General features: G+C 43.5%; 1 protein-coding gene across 2 annotated transcripts; it reads left to right on the plus strand.

Moving 5' to 3' along the window:
• The first annotated feature begins 4,383 nt into the window (after positions 1 to 4,383).
• LOC134212852 (cyclin-L1-like) lies at positions 4,384 to 5,796 on the plus strand. 2 transcript variants are annotated; one of them, XM_062691093.1, is made up of 4 exons: positions 4,384 to 4,400; positions 4,465 to 4,668; positions 4,730 to 5,139; positions 5,237 to 5,796. In XM_062691093.1, exons 3-4 carry the CDS (start codon positions 4,840 to 4,842, stop codon positions 5,291 to 5,293), a joined length of 357 nt encoding a protein of 118 aa, XP_062547077.1. In that variant the 5' UTR covers positions 4,384 to 4,400; positions 4,465 to 4,668; positions 4,730 to 4,839; the 3' UTR covers positions 5,294 to 5,796. The 2 variants fall into 2 exon arrangements, with proteins under 2 accessions (XP_062547077.1, XP_062547086.1); XM_062691102.1 differs by having other exon boundaries at positions 5,240 to 5,796.
• Positions 5,797 to 6,275: the final 479 nt, after the last annotated feature.

Raw genomic sequence — 6,275 nt, forward strand, 5'->3', positions numbered from 1 at the left:
GACGCGTTGTGCATAAGTCAGACATTTTGTAAGTCACACCACAGTTGTTGTTACTCACTGAGAAACAAGAGGTGTTGCTTGGGATGTGTACAACGGGCGATATCGGCTCTCCGGCTCCAGCATCAAGATTAATGGGCAACTGATCCCAATCCTGAAACTCGTCAAGGTCCACGGAGTTTCCATTGACTGAGGACTGTCTTTCGTCCCTCATTTCCAAGCGGTTAAAACCGGCTGCAAATCAAGGATTAACCTTGTTAAAACTTAAGCGCAGACTGGCAGCAGTGGAAGGGTCATTCTGCCGAAAGGGTCGTTTGGCTGAAAGGGTCATTTGGCCGAAAGAGTCGCTTGGCCGAAAGGGTCGTTTGGCCGAAAGGGACATTAGACCGAAAGAGTCATTTGGCCGAAAGGGCCATTTGGCCGAATATGACATTTGAAAAGTGAGAAATTGGGAATGAGAAGAGAGACGTCTTATTTTTCACCCTTCATTTTTCTCTTCTCACTGTAAAAATTTGAGATGTCTCACTACTCACTTCGCGCTTCTCATTTTTTACAGCGAGAAGCGATAAATGAGGAGTGACAAGTGAGACTTTTCACTTATCACTCCTCATTTATCGCTTCTCACTGGAAAATTGAGTAGTGCGAAGTCTACTACTCATTTCGCGCCTCTCACTTCCTATAATGAGAAGAGATGAATAAAGAGTGAGAAGTGAGACGTCTCTCTTCTCATTCCTAATTTCTCACTTTTCAAATGAATTGTTCGACTAAATGATCCTTTCCAAACGACCCTTTCGGCCAAATGACCCTTTCAGCCAAATGACCCTTTCGGCCAAACGACCCTTTCGGCCTAATGACCATTTCGGCCAAACGACCCTTTCGGCCAAATGACTCTTTCGGCCAAAAAACCCTTTCGGCCAAACGGCACTTTCTGCCACTTTCTCAAGGGGATCGGATTGTGCATACAATGGCCGGTGTCAGCCTCCCCCCAGTGCAGTGGCTAAGGTCCAGGAACCAGGCATGGAACGAGAAGCTGGCACTGGCAACACTGAATAACAATCTAAAGGTGTCAGGTAGCCTTATTAAACAATGAAGCGTCTGCTCAGCGGAAACCGCAGCTTTGTTTTTTGCCGCTACCACTCCCTCCGACAAACCGGTCCTAGTCCTGACTGATTCGGCTAGTGCCATCGCTGCGCTGCAAAGCGACCATTAAAGCCTGGATAAAAAAAAATCGTCAGCCATGATTGGGAGAACCAGTGGGCAGCTTCCAGGCCCATGCAGCTACGGACGGTCAACGTACTCAACGTACCTGGAGGACTCCAGATATGCAAAGTGGACATCGACACATCAAAGGACAATCGCATAGAGACGGACTTGCATGCATACCTACGGCTCATAGTGTGATAAATAATAAGAAATCTGTGACTTTCATTTTACCTTTTTTTTGTTTAACGTGCAAAGGAAGGTTAGGGAGGGGTGGTGGCAATAAAGGGAACTATGCGGCCGATCAGCTACTGTTGGGGCCCTTTAACATGCGACGGAGAACGAGATTGAGAGCATCGACATACCTGGATCTTCGGGCAATGTAACGATCGAAGAGGTGCTCACGGTAGGGGGAAACCACATCGGTTACAGTCACTGACGAACGGGGGCGAATCCTGCCGGGCCTCGCCAGGATGCCACCTCCTTGTCGACCGATTCCCCGCACCTAGACCGTGTATAGCCATCCGAAATGACGTGGGGAACTCGGGTATCTATCTGCACGTTCACGTTCGGTATTTACGATGACTTGGCAGTTCTTCCACCGCGTTCTTGACGAATTTCTGCTTGAATCCTCTGAGCGCGGCCACCGGTGTAGATTTCGTCCTGGCTGCTATCAGCGTTCAGTGCTCACGGTAGGGGGAAATCACATCAATTGCAGTCGTTGACGAGCGGGGGCGAACCCATCCGGGCCTCGCCAAGATGCCACCTCCTTGTCGACCGATTTCCCGCACCTAGACCGTGTATAGCCACCCGAAATGACGTGGGGGACTCGGGTAACTATCTGCACATTCACTTCGGAAACTTCGGGGGTTGGATAAGGCTTCGACGACGCTTTCAGGTAACTTGCAGCTGTCTTCTCTGGAGCAATGCCACTAGCTTCTAACACACGCGGAACAGGTGTCTTACACGTGGGGATATGGCTCCCGGCTCACTGGTTCTCTGGACCAACCAGAAGGCTTCTGTTGGGTCGGGAGGGAATATAACTTCTTCCGAACTATCTGTACGAACCCTTTAGATTCCGATTTCCCAAATACTTAGGACCACTACTCCGTTTCCACGACACACGTTGTCTCTTTATTTTCGGCGTTAAACACCAAACCGTCTGACTTGCTTCGTGGTTCTTCTCCAACTCCCCGTTCATCGGTTATCGTCTAAACTTTCTGCCCATTAGCTCTCATCTCTCTTTCGTTCTCTCTCTCATTCCCCTGACCGTCGACTCCCGATGATTCCGGAAATGGGTAAACGTTTCCATTCCAATCCGATGGGGATGCTAGCCGTGCTCCCGTACACTCAGCAACCTAATTAGTAACTAGTTAGAATAGGTTTAGTATTATTTTTTGTAATGACCCCTAAAAAAACTACACAAGCGCGTTTTACGTTTTTTTAGTTGTTTCTAATTTAACTTCATGTTTAGTTTTACAAATTCAATCAGTTAGTAGGTTAGTGCATATGTGTTAAACAAAATTTAACAATTTTTCATATATAGTACAAACCAAAAGCAAAACCGAATATAATTCAAATGTTTTGCCTTTCTCGTACAACAAAGTTGTACCGAAAGGCTATCATTTCACTCCAAAATCGAACTTCTTATAGAAGTCTCGGAGACCCATGATGTTATATACCAATCGACTCAGCTCGTCGAGCTGAACAAATGTCTGTCTGTCCGTGTGTATGTGTGTGTGTGTGTGCACACGAAAACCGAAAAACATTAGCCACTTTTTCGTAGAGTAATTCTTAACCGATTTTTTCGCAACAAGTTGTATTCGACGGGGGACAAACCCTAGTTTTATCACTATTAAATTTTATAACGATCGGCCATTGCGTTTAAAAGTTATTAAGAAAATGGAATCGAACTATGTAAGCGCCATATAAGGTTGGTGTCTTGGCTAAATGCGAGAAAGGCGGTGTCACCACTCGGTGAATTAAGTTGGTTTTTTTTTTTATTTTAATTGAAATGAAATTGGAGCCTTCCTAAAGACTAATTACGACTTGAGTTTCAGGGTTAGTAAAAAAATCTAGCTTTCTAATTAAGGTTAATATTTTATTGAAAAAAAAACACACATATCAGCCTTTAGGTGATTGTTCAAGGTCAATGACCGGTAACATCCTATACCATCATATCAACACGTCAGCTGAAGGGGGTTTCCTCACCGACTTTGCTAACATCGTTTCCTCATGTTGACCCAAACCGACCAACTCCTGTGTAGCAGGAAAACGAAAATTGTCGCTCTCAGAGTGAGCCATGCTTTTTGCGATATTTTACCTTTTGCTTGACTGCGATCTGAATATCGTCTTCGCCTAACTGACGTTCTGATCAGTTTTTTTTTTGCGGTAACCCTCCGCTCCGAATAGTTTTTTGCGGAAATCCTTCGCTCTGAAAAGTTTGAACCTTATTTTTTTTATTTTTGGTCGGTTTTATGGATTGATATTATGCGCTAAGTTTGGGTTTTCTATCTGACTGTCACGATAAAATTTCGGAGAACAGCGTGCTTTAACCACCGATCGGTCACCCGGCCGAAGTTTGTCGATGGGAAGTCCCCACCGTGGAAGACAAAGATATCTATGTCGTTGCCCCACTTTTTCGTCCAGCTTTTATCTTTTAAATTTTTTTTAATTCAATCAAAGTTAATTGCCTATTTCCAGGGGTTAAACCACCCGACTTGGGCGTTAATTTACAATGTTATGAAAACTCATATGTGAATATGTACGTTATGTGGAAGATATTGATTTGGAAAATATTTTGGAGGTAACCACTTTCCCTTCGATGTCGATGTCGTGTCGATGTCGTGAATTTTTAATGTATTTTTTAAAGTACACAGAGAAAAAAAAAGGTTGGGATTCCAACATTTTTCTAATATTATTTTAACAATATGAGAAATTTGGTATTTTTAAGAGCTAAAACTTTTCAGTCAAATGCTAAATTGATTGATTTGAAAGTTTTTTTTCTGTTTAAAGTTTTGATTTTTACAGTCAAAACTCTCAGAATAATTTTTTTTAATAATCAAACAAACCTTAACATTTCCCAAATTTGGCAACACTGAAAGAAAGAAATAATTTAACTGGCAGTTCACGACTAGAGTTCACGACCTGTCAGTGACAGTTGTGAAAAATTTCTCGAGAAAATAATTTCCAACATCGCCGCCGTAATTAGGATTTTCTCCATATTTTTTTGATATACCTTCAGTAAATACTATTTTGCTTTTCCAGGGAGGAATTGCAACATCGTACGTGTTGCTTTATTGTGCGGAACGGATGGATCTCGGGATGTATACAAATTTTTCGACAGCCGGAACACGCTTTTTAAATCTGCATGTGTTGTGTGGACTCTGGACCTGTGGGCTCTTCGATCCGAAACCGCCATTGGGATTTATGGCTAAACGTCCTCATACGAACTGATCCACGAGCAGTGAAGTAAGTAATTTAATTACTAAACGGGTGATTTGTATTCTTAATGGGTTTATCATTTAAACAGTGGTTTCGTCGTCGGTCGGTGACACGCCAACAGTGAAAAGTTGTGAGCCAGCGCTGGGCCTATTTGGCTTTGTGAAAAGTGCGGAAGTGAATTGATTTCGTCGGGGGAAGATGAGCAGCGCAAAACTGGCTCCACCAGCAGCATCAGCAGCAGTGGCAATGACCACGAATGACGCGGTCACCGCTGCTGCCACCGCCAAACCCAACCAGCAGACGACAGGGTCACAGAGCCATCAGCAACGATCGTACGGGAAAATCGTTCTTACGCTGGAAAACTGTCTTCTGCCGGAGACGAAGCTCGATTTGACGCCCTCGCAGGTGGATGGATTGGATCGCGAGATGGAAATTGACTTGCGAATATTGGGCTGCGAGCTGATCCAAACGGCCGGGATTCTGTTGAAACTGCCCCAGGTGAGTTGCAGCTAGTAGATAACAGCAGTTTTTTTTTAGAAAAGAGGGCGCCGGTGTGGAGAAATTCGGTCGTTTGTAATCGTTTTTCCCATGCAAGAAGGTTAATCAGAAGGTGGTTCCGTCGTCGGTCGGGCTGCGGATATCCTGGTGCTGATTCGTTACCAACCTCTAAGTCAGAACAGAAGACCCCAAGGCCAAACGGAGGCAGAGACTCGTCTCACTGGAAGAGAAGACAAAATCATGCCCGTGCTTATGATGATGTGGTGAGTTCCAACACAGACCGCAATATGGACTAACCGGAGAGGTCAAATTTATTTGATTTTTGTGCTGATGGCACAATTTTGCCTATTCGAACCGAGCCGACGACGGAATGAAGAACAGCAACAAAATTCAAGTGCAATCAGCTGACACCCGAGGACCAAATTGTGAATGTGTTGATGAGCAAGACGCACAGCAAGAACCACAAGACGCAGTTGCCTATTCGGCAGGCACCCTTGTCGCAGACCGGAAAAGTTGCGGTTACAGTGCATCGCAGTTGCCGGAGAATCATATGGCACAAAGGTATAATCAGCTGATTCGGGACCATAATTATCCTAATAAATAACAACTCATCTTATAATGAAAGAAAAGACAATAATAAAATGATCAATTTTGAACATATTAAATTTTATTTGGGCATATTTACTTGAGTAAAATAAAAATGAAGAACTACTACTACTTGTATTGAAAGCGTATTCCACTTGTTGTATTGAAAGATCAGTAGTTGATTCAAAAGTAAAATACATATTTAGTTATGAGAGAAAACTGTTATTTTGAAAAGTTGGCTTGTTGAAGTTCTTACCGATGTGACAATTTTTGCATTGGTAGATTCAACAATCTCATACTTTCTACTGAAAATCACTAATTGGTTTTCTTGGTTTTACCAACGTTTCTTTTAATTTTACCAACGATTTTTTTGTGTGTGTATATACATAATTTTAATTTGCTTTGCTAATTGTTTTGTACCATATTTTATTCCATTGGCTTGCGGGAAGTCCCTAGGTTGGACCTCCCCTGTCAGCTCAAAATTCTCGACGGTGTACAACACGCGTCGAAGTCGAACGCCGTGGCTTAACATTGGGCGGCTACAAGACAGT

Source organism: Armigeres subalbatus, chromosome 1, assembly GCF_024139115.2.
Source record: "Armigeres subalbatus isolate Guangzhou_Male chromosome 1, GZ_Asu_2, whole genome shotgun sequence".
NCBI classification, from domain to species: Eukaryota; Metazoa; Arthropoda; class Insecta; order Diptera; family Culicidae; genus Armigeres; species Armigeres subalbatus.

Coding starts and splice junctions, on each gene's coding strand:
- LOC134212852 (XM_062691093.1), top strand. CDS start 4,840: ATGAGCAGCGCAAAACTGGCTCCACCAGCAGCATCAGCAGCAGTGGCA. Junction 5,140..5,236: donor TTCTGTTGAAACTGCCCCAG/GTGAGTTGCAGC, acceptor TTCCCATGCAAG/AAGGTTAATCAGAAGGTGGT.